This window comes from Bufo gargarizans, chromosome 6 (genome assembly GCF_014858855.1).
Source record: "Bufo gargarizans isolate SCDJY-AF-19 chromosome 6, ASM1485885v1, whole genome shotgun sequence".
Classification (NCBI taxonomy): Eukaryota; Metazoa; Chordata; class Amphibia; order Anura; family Bufonidae; genus Bufo; species Bufo gargarizans.
The window spans coordinates 327,360,325-327,373,376 of record NC_058085.1 but is presented as its reverse complement, the minus strand read 5'-3'; the positions used below and the strand labels follow the sequence as shown (position 1 = coordinate 327,373,376).

The window sequence follows — 13,052 nt, the reverse complement described above, 5'->3', positions numbered from 1 at the left end:
CGGACAGCCCCGCCATCTGTGCTCCGTGCACGGCGTCACGACCGCAGCCTCCTCACAGCGCCACCTGCCGCACGCACTGGGGAGCGACAGCCCGGCTCGATTCCATCTGCGTTCTGTGCTCGGCAGGAGAAGGAGGAAATGATGAGACATCCGGCGGCCGAGGAGCTGGAGGCGCCCCGGGGAGAGGTAAGTGCTGCCCTCCCGGTACCCGGGCACAGCCTGCAGTGCCCCCAACCTGGCTGCCCCCCACGTCTGTGTGTGCACGTAGTCTTTCATTTCTATGGGATTCAGCCTCTACTTACTATGTATCTACATAGGTATCAGTGTATCTATCCCTCTATGTATCATGGATGTATCTGCACATATTTCACACATATACACACATATACACACGTGCTACTTTAATATAATTTTCTGGGATTACGGTGAACAGAAACGTCTTGTTTCCAGCTGGTTGCGGTTTCTGTGGCAGGTAACAATCTGGCGGTGACCCATATGGCAGTGTCAGCGGCGGCGGCGCTGTCCATGGGGTTTGCTGTGCAGTTTTATCTATAGTTTTATTTTTATTTCAGCTTCAAGTAGACTTTTCACTCTTCTTAGGCCCCATTCACACGACCATGGGGTTACCGTGCCCGTGTTGCGGACCACAAACAGCGGGCACTGACCGCGTGCACTCTGCATCGTGGTGCAGACCCATTGACTTTAACGGGTCCACGATCCGCAGGATGCGGCGAAAGGACATGTTCTTTCTTTTGTGACGTGGAGGCACAGAGCTGTATCCCCGGTTTGCAGTCCACAACACGGGCACAGCAGCCCCACGATTGTGTGTATGGGGCCATATTTAGTAAGACATGACGCTGTTCCCGATCTGTCATACCATGGATCTGAGTAGTGACTGTGTTGACTAATGGAGGCCGTTATAAGTTCCATCAAGGTCTCCTTTTACTTAGAGGGCCTTTCACCACTCCTGACATGTCTATTTTAATAGTTCCATATATTCCCCATGTAATAACAATTCTGGAGCATCTATTCTGATGTCTCTATGTTGTGCCAATCCTTTATTATTTGCATTAGAAGTCATAATTGAATTGCTAGCAGTCTGCAGTAAGGGTACAGAGGGGAGGTAACATGTTGGGGGGGGGGGGGTGTACCTGCACAGTCTGAAGATGGCAGCACTGATTGGATAGAGTCAGACTGTGCAGGTACACCCCCCCCCCCCCCCAACATGTTACCTCCCCTCTGTACCCTTACTGCAGACTGCTAGCAATTCAATTATAACTTCTATTGCAAATAATAAAGGAATGGCACAACATAGAGCCATAAGAATAGATGATCCTGAATTGTTATTAAATGGGGAATGCATGAAGCTATTTAAAGGGGTTCTGCAGTTTGTTTAAAGGGATTCTGTCACCTCTTTTTACCCTATAGAGATGCGGACATGCACGGCTAGAAGTTCTGAAGCCCAACCATGCCCCCCTGTGAAGGAGCCTAGCACCGCCTGTAGCACCTATAGGGTAAAAAGAGGTGACAGAATCCCTTTAAACTGATGATCTATCCTCTGGATAGATAATCAGCATCTGACCGGCGGGGGTCCGACACCCGGGACCCCCGCCGATTAGCTGTTTGAGAAGGCAGCAGCGCTCCTCACAGTTTACCGCTGGCCCAGTGACGTCACAACTAGTATCAACTAAATTAGGGATGGAGGGGTTATCGCTGCTTATTTAGAAAATGTTATTTATTATCAGACGACTAGAATGTATTTATTGTACGTGGCTGCTATGAAATTTCAAGAGGTTCTGTACATGTACGGGACAGTAATGGCGTTGGCACAGGAGTTGTGCCTGTACCATAAGTTGTTATCAATAGCTGCTCTTACGGGATCAGAGAGAACTCCAATCCCAGCTGTTTTACCCCATACATTTTCAGCTGTGGCACATAAGGCTGGGTTCACACGGGCGTTGCGGGAAAATGCGCAAGTGCAAAGCGTTATAATGCGTTTTGCACACGCGTGAGAGAAATCTGCATGTTTGGTACCCAGACCGGAACCCGGACTTCTTCACAGAAGTTCGGGTTTGGGAATCTGTATTGTGTAGATTTTATTATTTTCCCTTATAACATGGTTATTAGGGAAAATAATAGAATTCTGAATACAGAATGCTAAGTGAATTAGGGATGGAGGGGTTAAAAAATAAATAATTAAACCCACCTCATCCACTTGTTTGCGTAGCCCGACTCGTCTTCTTTCTTCTTCTTTGAGGACCTGGGAGGAAAAGGACCTTTGGTGACGTCACTGCGCTCATCACATGGTCCATGGTGATGGACCATGTGATGAGCGCAGTGACGTCACCAAAAGTCCTTTTCCTCCACGGTCCTGAAAGAAGACGACCCGGGCTGCGCGAACAAGTGGATGAGGTGAGTTTAATTTTTATTACATTTTTTAACCCCTCCATCCATAATTCTGTATTAAGAATGCTATTATCTTCCCTTATAACCATGTTATAAGGGAAAATAATAATGATCGGGTCCCCATCCTGATCGTCTCCTAGCAACCATGTGTGAAAATCACACTGTATCCGCACTTGCTTGCGGATGCTTGCGATTTTCATGCAGCCCCATTCACTTCTATGGGTCCTGCGTTGCGTGAAAAACGCACAATATAGAGCGAGCTGCTTTTTTCACGCAACGCACAAGTGATGCAGGAAAATCACCGCTCATCTGCACAGCTCCATTGAAATGAATGGGTCCGGATTCAGTGCGGGTGCAATGCGTTCACCTCACGCATCGCATCCGCACAAAATACTCGCCCGTGTGAAAGGGGCCTAAGGCCTAGTTCACACGACCGTATGGCTTTTATTGTTTTCTGTGGTCCGTTTTTCACGGATCCGTTGTTCCGTTTTTAAGTTCCGTTGTGTTTCTGTTTCCTTTCCGTTTTTCCGTTCCGTTTTTTCCGTATGGCATATATAGTATACAGTGATTACATTTGGGCTGGGTATAACATTTTCAATAGATGATTCAGAAAAAACGGAACGGAAACGGAAGACATACGGATGCATTTCCGTATGTGTTCCGTTTTTTTTTGTGGACCCATTGACTTGAATGGAGCCACGACCCGTGATTTACGGCCAAATATAGGACAAGCTCTATCTTTCAACGGAAATACGGAAATGGAATGCATACGGATCACATTCCGTTTTTTTTGCGGAACCATTGAAATTAATGCTTCTGTATACGGAACACAAAAAAACGGCCCGTACACCCGCAAAAAAAACGTTTGTGTGAACTAGGCCTAAGGCTACTTTTACACTAGCGCTTTTACTGGATCCAGCAGGGCTCAGCAAAAAACGCTTCCGTTACTGATGATACAACCATCTGCATCCGTTATGAACAGATCAAGTTGCATTATCTTTAACATCGCCAAGACGGATCCGTCATGAACTCTATTGAAAGTCAATGGGGGACAGATCCGTTTTCTATTGTGTCTGAGAAAACGGATCCGTCCCCCATTGACAATGGGGTATAACGGAAGCATTTTTCTCCGGTATTGAGCCCTATGACGGATCTCAATATCGAAAAGAGAAACACTAGTGTGAAAGTAGCCTAAGCGATTTTGGGCAGAGAGCTCCCATTGAATGCTGATAGACAACCTCCGCAGTACATTTTCAGGACCAACAGTTATATATGGCTTGTCAATGCTTTAGACATAGCCTGAGGGTACGGATGCTGGTAGTCGCCAGAGCAGGATGGAGGTTTTACTCCAAATCTGCTCAGTTTTGAAATTAATATTAATGTTTCCTTAGAAAATAAAAAGTGTGGTGAATAAGGACCATTCCAAATCCGTACGCTGCGCGTTCATCCTCCGTGCCTGATAGGTGCTTGTCTTTCACCGGCAAAAGTATTTCACAGCATTATTATGGAAATGTAAACGTGATTTCCATAGTGGGAAATAAGTAGCAGCTGGAAACTTCAGGCACCGCTTATCTGCTGACTGGGAGGGATGCCCGGGAGAGTTGGGTTGTTGCCATATACTTTTGGTGTCTCGTGATTTATGTGCCTGGTCAGATTTTGACACGTATTGACCACAAGGACATTATTTCCTCCAGGCAGGTCAATATACTAATCTACGTGATGACAGCTAATCACAGGCTATTGTCAGCCTTGCTTTCATCTGTGTGTAGAGTCATTCATTAGCTACACAGGTGATCAGTGCCCTCCCTTTCACTTTATCTTTTTTGACAGGACACCTTACTGTGCAGAAGGTAGTACTTACACATAAAGGCCTCCATATACATCCGAGACAAGTCCGCGGAACCAGCCGCGGGTCTGACTGTCTTATGTGTATGGCGGCCTCTGGACGGTCTCCTGATAGATGTCAGAAGATTGGGCGCCTTGAATTTCAGCTCCCGATTCTTTTGTTCCCAGCAGTCTCCAGCTGCCGCCTAAGATATTGGGCTACAAGCTCATGATTCTCGCCCCATTGACAAGAAATGCCGCCAAACTGAGCAGCTTCATGTGTATGGAGAAGTGGGAATGAATAGCTGTCGACCGGGATACTTCTTTAGATATACATTGGCCAAACTCACCAATTTTTGGTGGGGCTGGCCAACCATCTACTATGTATAAGGTTGTCCCCCAGAATAAGGTCACATTGAGTCCTTTCCTAGAAGCCAACAGCTGTCTAAGGTCCTTAAAGGGGTTGTCCCCATTAATGAGCTTTTCATTAAAATCAACCAGTATATCGCCACCTGTTGTTTTATTTATTTTTTCTTATTTCTTTGTCCGGCTCACTGAGAAGGCCGCACATGCTCAGTTTCATCCTTTAACTGCCTCCTGAGCGGTGAGAGGGAGAGCATGGGCACGCCCCCTGAGCGGTGAGAGGGAGAGCATGGGCACGCCCCCTGAGCGGTGAGAGGGAGAGCATGGGCCCGCCCTAAGCGGTGAGAGGGAGAGCATGGGCACGCCCCCTGAGCGGTGAGAGGGAGAGAGCTGCAGCAGAGAGGACACTCCCCTTGAGTGTCTACCACAGCAATGAATGAGGATATCTCTGGATCCATGTGAGGTACAGGGCTGGTTCTAGAGTACTATATGATGTCTGATTTTCATTTTTTACATTAGTCATGGGATAACCCCTTTAAGGTAAAGTCCAGCACCCTTAAAGAGGACCTTTCACTAGAATAAAACTTCTAAACTAACTAAACAGACATTGAGAGCGGCGCCCAGGGATCCCCCTGCACTTACTGTTATCCCTGGGCGCCGCTCCGTTCTCCCGGTATAGCCTCCGGTATCTTCATAGTTAGGCTCCACCCAGGGGAACCTGCCGGCGCCTCCTTCTCCCATGCTGTAGCGCTGGCCAATCGCAGCGCTCATCTCATAGCCTGAGAGAGAAAAAAGCCCCTCAGGCTATGAGCTGAGCGCTGTGATTGGCCAGCGCTACAGCTTGGGAGAAGGAGGCGCCGGCAGGTTCCCCTGGGTAGAGCCTAACTATGAAGATACCGGAGGCTATACCGGGAGAACGGAGCGGCGCCCAGGGATAACAGTAAGTGCAGGGGGATCCCTGGGCGCCACTCTCCATGTCTGTTTAGTTAGTTTAGAAGTTTTATTCTAGTGAAAGGTCCTCTATATTACTGGGTTGTTCAGGACTAGAAAACCATATCTGCTTTCTTCCCAAAACACTGCCACATCTCTCCAGGGGCTGCATGTGGTATTGCAGCTCAGTCTCCTTTACGTAAATGGATCTACACTACAATACCAGAGACCCAACCGGTGAGAGGCGTGGCGCTGTTTTGGGTAGAAAGCAGCCATGTTTTCTAATACTGGACAAGCTCTTTAAGAGTACAAATTCATGTCTGACTTTGCATCTAGTTCAAAGGGAAACGGTCCAGCTCTCGGTCAAGGATCACGTTGCCCGGGAAAACTTCAACCACGTACTATAAGAAAACCCCAGCAGCGCTTTGTTGTCTTCAATAGTATTTATTGCATGAAATTACAAACCGCATTCACAAAGACCGACCCTATCTGGGTGTAGGTATAAAGTCTTGCGGGCTGGATGCCAACTTGACCCAGGTAGTTAAATCACAATAAAATATAACTTTTAATCATCGCTGTTAAAACTGGTTATGTGAGACAAACATGTTACTTCACTGGTTTCTGTATAATCCTTTTGGGCTAAGTCATTGGCAGTCATACACTAAATAGTCACATGACCGATGGGTAGATTCAGGATTATACAGAAACCAGTGACGCAACTGGAATGAGTGACATGTCATCAGCAAGTCAGTGACCTCAGCGGGGAGAGTGCACCTCCCTGCAAGGGCAAAATAAAACACGTACGCGCTAGTCGTCATAGACGGGGAGCACTTTCGTTTTAATTCCTTTTTGTTTGTCTCGCAGAACCAGTTTTAACAGCGATGATTAAAAGTGATATTTTATCGTGATTTAACTATCTGGGTCAAGTTGGTATCCAGTCCCGCAAGGCTTATTTGTGTATTAAATTACAAACGGGACGTGTTTCGGCCCGTCCTGGCCCTTTTCAACTTCAAAAAGACCGGGATGGGCCGAAACGCGTCCTGAAAAGCGCTGCTGGGATTGTCTTATAGTACGTGACTTTGCATCTATTGACCTGAATTGACATGAGCCATATTTGTGAAGTTGTTAAAGGGGGTTTCTGGGATTTTTTTAACTGATCAGTGGGGGTCCAACACCCGGGATCCCCACTGATCAGCTGTTTGAAAAGGTACTGGCTCTCGCAGTAGCACTGCTGCCTTCTCTCTGCTCACTGTACAATGTATAGCGGCTGTGCTAGGTATCATAGCTCAGCCCCATTCACTTCAATGGCGCTGAGCTGCACCTAGGCCACGTGACTGATGAACGTGACGTGGTGCTACTTTTGTCTGCTGTTTTCAGCTTTTTTTATATAAATTAACATTTTTGCATTTTTCCAGCTGTTATCTCAGTGGCAGCGATCAGCTACAGGAATATCTCTATATGTGCTGTATACTTCTTATCTTCTCAGCCTTCACATTGTAGATCAGGAACGTGGTGATCCTGCCTTCCAGCCGTCACTGTCGCCCTCCCTGCTGCGCGCAGTTACACGTACACATTTTCCATGGGGCGGCACTTCCTCTTTGAAAAATAAAAATCTTAATAATCTTAAAAAGACTGAAAAAAGGCTCAGTCTTGTTCAGCAGGTTTCTACCTGATCGTATGTTATCGAGTCCAGGCCAGGGTTCCTCTCAGATGGTCCATGTACATGTAGCATTATTTATATGGACAGAACAATCTGCGTCATGTAAATGGTTGTCCTGGGACTACCACCATGGAGCAATCAGTATGACAACAGTATTAATAATACTCATCTGCTTTGTTTTGCAGGAGGACAGATGATGCGGTTCCTTTGTGGCAGCGTACAGTATGGATAAGCCAACATAGGCCGTGCCCGCTCCAGAATAACCTAACATGGGCTTGAGGATCGTAGCAGGGGTCTTCCACCTCCCCACAGCCGTTCTGTACGGCTCGCTGTCATTCTTCCTCTCCGTCCTGCACAATGTTTTCCTCCTCTACTACGTGGACACCTTTGTTTCAGTTTACAAGATCGACAAACTGTCCTTCTGGATTGGAGAGGTAGGTTACACATCTGGGTGTAAGTGCACGTATACCTCAGCGAGTCACGCAATGCATGTACGCCTCGGATCTGGAAGAGAGATTCCTAAATTGATTGGTAGAGGGTGTCGTTGTGCATGGTATAATGAGAAGCTCACAAATTGAGGTTGAGCCCTGTGGCTGACGGTTTCCAGGAGAGGGGGGGGGGCCACATGGCTGACGGTTTCCAGGAGAGGGGGGGCCACATGGCTGACGTTTTCCAGGAGAGGGGGGCCACGTGGCTGACGTTTTCCAGGAGAGGGGGGCCACGTGGCTGACGTTTTCCAGGAGAGGGGGGGCCACGTGGCTGACGTTTTCCAGGAGAGGGGGGGCCACGTGGCTGACGTTTTCCAGGAGAGGGGGGGCCACGTGGCTGACGTTTTCCAGGAGAGGGGGGGCCACGTGGCTGACGTTTTCCAGGAGAGGGGGGGCCACGTGGCTGACGTTTTCCAGGAGAGGGGGGGCCACGTGGCTGACGTTTTCCAGGAGAGGGGGGGCCACGTGGCTGACGTTTTCCAGGAGAGGGGGGGCCACGTGGCTGACGTTTTCCAGGAGAGGGGGGCCACGTGGCTGACGTTTTCCAGGAGAGGGGGGGCCACGTGGCTGACGTTTTCCAGGAGAGGGGGGCCACGTGGCTGACGTTTTCCAGGAGAGGGGGGCCACGTGGCTGACGTTTTCCAGGAGAGGGGGGCCCACGTGGCTGACTACTTCGGGGGGGGGGCTCGTGGTGGATGGTTTCCAAGGGGACCTCGTGGCTGGCAGTTTTTAAGGGGGGGGCTCACGGCTGACTACTTCTGGGGGGGGCTCGTGGCGGATGGTTTTCAGGGTGACCTCGTGGCTGTTGTTTTCAGGTGGCTGGAATTTTCACAAGGTTGAGGACTGTAGATGCCATTTTGTAGGAAGACAATGGCTGGAAGGGTATAGGCATTATGAATAGCATTTTTTAGTGGGGGTGCATTTATGGTTTGCACTGTTTGGGGCCAATGTGGCCGACAGTAGTCTGATCACTGTGGCTGGCATTGTTGAGGGGGCAAATGTGGTTGATGCTGTTAGGAGAACATTGCTATTGAAGTTTCAATTGGGCAGTGGGTTTCCCGATTTTCTGGATAAGGATTGCTGGCATTTTCGGTGGTTCCAATGTTTGGGTGCGCTATGGCTAACCTTGTAAGGGGGCACAATGGCTGGCATTTGCTGGTCTTGATGAAAGCTGGTGCATTTTTTACCCTATAATAAAGAAGGGCCTGAATCTTTCGTTATGTGTTTGTGAGTCCAGGTGAACAAAGCAGCTGGTTTTTTTTTTTAACCTCCAGGCGTGTGAAGTTCCTGTTAGTAATTTGCATTTCCCCCTCTGTTGTTTAGCGCAGGACAGCAGGTGTCATGGACCCGCAGAATGATGTGTTCTGTACCAAACACCATAAATCACTGTGTGCTTAGGTGCAGGCCATACCGCCACTGCCTTGTATACTTAACACATGCCTTTCATACCAACATGGCAACACCTTGTTATCCTGACACCTTGTGAATACATCAAAGAACGTCCGTGTCTGGAGGGCTAATGGGCAGAATGTGTGCAGAGCCATAGACTGGTAGTGCAGGTTCACCATATACAGCAGTTCCCTAATTTATACCATTTAGTGTAATAATAATATTTCACGTTCAGTCAGCAGAATACAGGCCACTAATTGTATGGAGCCATCGCAACCAATTTTAATAACTAGTGCAAACATTTTTTAAGAAGGTATTTCTACACTGTATCCAGTACTCAACAAATGTCGCTATTTTGGTTCTTTTGTACCCCCACATGTCCAGGCATGTGACAAAAAAGGGGAACTAAGTGATTCACTATCGTGTTGTCAGCAACAATTTTATGATAGAACGGACATTGCTATAAAAGCTAAACCGCCCATGTATTGTAGTGTGGCCGATAGGATTTTTTGGGGTGCATGTATCTATCTGATCATCTATCACTTCCGTGACTAAAATGTCGTCCACTGTGGACAACTACTGTGCCACATATGCCATCTTGTTGTGGCTCGCTTGGTTATAGCAGCCGTAATCAGTTTGCCTCCGAGGGGACCCACTGTTTGCCAAAGGGGTTCTACGACCTGGACAGACCCTTTAAAGAGGACCCGACGTTCCTCCTATCTTTTCTGTTTTAGTAAGCACTTGTCTTTCAAATAGGGATTCTGGATCTTCTTTACATACAACTCTCTGTTGTGTCATCCCTCTGTTATTCCTCCTGACTTTTAGAAGTGACAATATGGTCTTGGGGTATGTTCAGACAGAGGATTTAGTCCGCTGCGTATCCCATGGCAGAAACCGCTGTGCTGTGCCGCCGGGAGGTTTCACGCAGACCCACTCTTGATTTAGCTCCGCTGAACGGAGCGACACCGCGAGCATGCTCCCACTGTGGCTTTGCGAGGGGTCCGTACGCCAAGATTGGACCTGTACTTTCTTGGCGCTGTCTTGAAAACTGCGTGGCAAAAACCATCGGCTGCATGAACCGCTGCGCAGCTTCCTATTGAAAACAGTGGGGGTTATTTTCAGTGCAGATTCAGCCCGGTTTTCTTCACCGAATCCAAAATCTTCCATCTGAACAGACCCTTATCATTAATTTTCCTATAACTGTGCAGGAACGCACCCTGGAGACAAGGAGAAGGGGGTTGGTTGTTGCAGCAGACGTTGTAATTAGCTCTTTATTATATAATTATGTCAGTCTGTAGTTTCTTATCTAAAAAATTATCTGTTTTGTGAGGGAAACTGAGAAAAGTAGAGAACAGAGTCCAGCAGCTGTGCTGGGCAGTGATCACCATCGGCTTCTTCAAAATCATCCAGGAAACCACAAAATCTGAGGTTACAGGCAGCAGAAGAGAGCAGAACGGCAGAAAATACTGGACTCGGCTCCCCCTCCTTCAGCTCTGCTGTGTCCTCGCCAGGAGTCCTTTTTATTTATTTATTTTTTCATTTTTATTAATAAATCATTATTATTTAAGTGTTATCACTAGAAATGAGTGAATTTCATGTTATGAAATTCGTTCACACTTCGTTTGGTGGTGAAAGCAGAATTGCGTTACGGATTCAGTTACCACGGACCATAACGCAATGCTATGACGGAATGCATAACGGAATGTCTTTAGAGGCAATCCGTTATTCATTCCGTCATAATAGAAGTTTATGGGCTACAAAACGGATCCGTCCTGTTTCCGTTATGCAGGAGAGAAGTCAGGATCAGGAGAGGACTCCCCTGCACAACGGAAACGGGACAGATCCAATATGCAGCCCATAGACTTCTGTTATGACGGAAGGAATAACTGAATGCCTCTAAAGGCATTCCGTCATAGGATTGCGTTATAGTCCTTGGTAACGGAATCCATAACGCAATACTGCTTTTACCACCAAATGAAGCGTGAATGAAGTTCAAAATATGAAATTCGCTCATCTCTAGTTATCACCATCCATGGAGATTAAAAGCAAGCGTGCCTAAACGGATTATAGATTGTTGTGCAAAGTCATACGAGTGCAGTGGTGTACCCAAATAATGTCTGCAACAAAAGGAATTGGGAAAGTCATGATGGTGGTTGTTGTAGCTCTGACTGTATGTCCCTGCTAGATACCCATTCTCTACAGCACGCCACCATAGTGCCAGCCATTCTCTGCAGGTCTAGCTGGCAATCAGCTGCGGTCAGTAGGCAGCCGCACAGTCACATGGGAGCCTTGTAATACAGAGCAGTGGAGATCCTCTTTGCAATGGCAGCCATATACATATCTCATATGATGATTTTGGTGGGACTGTTCAAATATCTTATGTATTTGGGAGTGTGATGACTCTTCCCCCAAAAGACGAGTCAATGCCCTGCATGCTCCGCCAAGTGTGCATGTGTACAGGGAGTCAGGAGAATAGCTTTTGGTCACACACAGCCATTGAAGGTGTAAAGTATGTGACAGGTGGTCTCGTGTTGGAGAACTCCCTCTGTATGGTGTCCCGATCTGTGTTAAGTTGCATATGCTCAGAGGCTGTACCGTTGGGACAACCCCTACAAGTCAGAACCAGGTTTACAAAGGAAAAAAGTATGGGACGCTTTTTTTACGTTGATTTATAGGTGCAGATTGCAAATTTTGTTGCACTGCAGCAAATAAAATAAAATACATTTTTTTCTTCTTTCTAGACCATCTTTTTGATCTGGAACAGTCTGAACGACCCTTTATTTGGATGGCTTAGTGACCGGATCTTCCTGAACTCAAAACAGTAAGTCTGTCCACCGGTTCCCTACAGGGTGATCCTAAAGTCTTAATATGTAGAGAATAATGTAACCTTTTAGTTCCAGTTGCTGAATTACTTCTGCTGCAAGCAACTTGGTAAAAAATGGCCACAGGAAATGTTTCCAGGAATCTGATATAATGACTATCACAGGTCCTCAATATCAGATCATTTGAGGTCTAACTCCCTGGACCACCAGTGATTTGTGGTTGAAGGGGCCGAGGTGTTCCAGCGAGCGGCGCGTCCCTTATATCATTTTATCAAACACAGCGCTCTACCTTATGTAGTGGCTGTGACTGGTACTGCAGCTCACTCTCATTCACTTGAATGGCACTGAGCTCCAAAGCGCTGCCATTCCAGGGACAGCCACTATACTAGGGATCAGCAACCTCCGGCACTCCAGCTTTTCTGAAACTCCAACTCCCAGAATCCTACTTTTACTTCTATGGGAGTTACAAGAACAGCCAAGTCAGTGTGCATGCTGGGAGTTGTAGTTCCACATCAGCTGGAGTCAGGGGAGCACCCAGGAATTTTGTGTAGGGGGGGTCCGAAAGGCAAAAAAATGTGGCATGTGTAGTGTGCTGTGCTAATTCAATTTTTCAAAGCCCCCTTTATATTTAAAACTGCAGGGACGGGGGGTGTAGCGTGTTGCGCTGATTCTTTTACTTGGCGATTCTAAAAGCTCTGCAGGAGCGCGCCGCAAATTTTTGTGGCCCCGCCCATTATTAAAAGCCCCTCCTACATATAATAGGCCACTCCTAACAAACACTGTACAGCTGACATTCTATAGTTGCGGCCTGTCTCTACACATCATACTGAGAGAGGGGGGGTCTGTCCTGGCTGCACTGCCTGCTTCACATCATACAATAGACAGCCGGCTGCAGCCAGGAAGCTCCTCCTCCGCTCTCCTCCCTCCCCCGATCCTGCTCAAGGCCTGTGGTTTCCCCCCACCATCTGCCTGCTGCCCACCTTGGCAGTCCTCACCCAGCTCTGAATCCTCCTTCTGCAAATGGCAGGGGAGGAGCCGGAGCATCTTCTCTCCTACATAGCGCCCCCTACCTCTTCCATCCAGTGATGTCACCTTTGTTGTAGACGTTCTCCACTCATCTTCTCCACTCAGACCAGACCGCCATGATGATTTTTCAGCCATCTCCCGTCT

The 13,052-nt window shown here is 47.6% G+C and overlaps 1 protein-coding gene across 2 annotated transcripts in view; it reads left to right on the top strand.

The window, feature by feature from the left end:
• The window catches only part of MFSD13A (major facilitator superfamily domain containing 13A), a 42,065-nt gene that overhangs the window by 9,608 nt on the left and 19,405 nt on the right, over positions 1 to 13,052 (top strand). The window contains exons 1-3 of one of the 2 annotated variants that reach the window (XM_044297743.1): positions 106 to 186; positions 7,369 to 7,617; positions 11,802 to 11,881. In XM_044297743.1, coding sequence (XP_044153678.1) covers positions 7,453 to 7,617; positions 11,802 to 11,881 — 245 coding nt within the window. In that variant the 5' untranslated portion in view covers positions 106 to 186; positions 7,369 to 7,452. Of the gene's footprint in view, positions 1 to 105; positions 187 to 7,368; positions 7,618 to 11,801; positions 11,882 to 13,052 lie in introns of those variants that run through there. The other variant, XM_044297744.1, reaches the window with a different exon arrangement.